The sequence below is a fragment of the Leptonychotes weddellii genome, unplaced genomic scaffold (genome assembly GCF_054177405.1).
Source record: "Leptonychotes weddellii isolate Sample4059 unplaced genomic scaffold, ASM5417740v2 HiC_scaffold_278, whole genome shotgun sequence".
Taxonomy (NCBI): Eukaryota; Metazoa; Chordata; class Mammalia; order Carnivora; family Phocidae; genus Leptonychotes; species Leptonychotes weddellii.
The window spans coordinates 611-1000 of NW_027871827.1; the positions used below are offsets into that span (position 1 = coordinate 611).

Sequence of the window (390 nt, forward strand, 5' to 3'; positions counted from 1 at the left end):
AATTAGTCAGGCAGTTTTTGCCCTGAACATCCTCAGTAATTAGCTTGAATTTTCTAAACGCAACTTCATCATTCTGCAAATCAGCAAGGCTCACTTCAAAAACACGACCCTTGAGGCCATCAGATGCGATTTTGGTTCCTTGAGTTCTTGTGACTAATGTTTTTCCAATATTTCTTATATTGAACATAGCTGGTGCTTTCACATCATACCAATCTTTCTTAGAAAATGGATCAACCACTTTCTTCTTGGCTCCCTTTTTGCCGCCTTTCGTAAGGCGCTTGTTTTTGCCGACCGCCATGGCGCTGCTCAGAGAAACAAAAGGCCAGCATAGGCTTTTTTATATTGACCCTATTTGAGATTTGTGACCAGCACATATTAATGTATTCTACT

General features: G+C 40.3%; 1 protein-coding gene across 1 annotated transcript in view; it reads right to left on the reverse strand.

Moving 5' to 3' along the window:
- The window catches only part of LOC102748968 (small ribosomal subunit protein eS1), a gene marked incomplete at its 3' end in the record, with an annotated part of 925 nt that extends 605 nt beyond the window's left edge, over positions 1-320 (reverse strand). The window contains 1 exon segment of the mRNA XM_081810519.1: positions 29-320. Within this exon segment, the coding sequence (XP_081666645.1) occupies positions 29-298 (270 nt within the window).
- Positions 321-390: the final 70 nt, after the last annotated feature.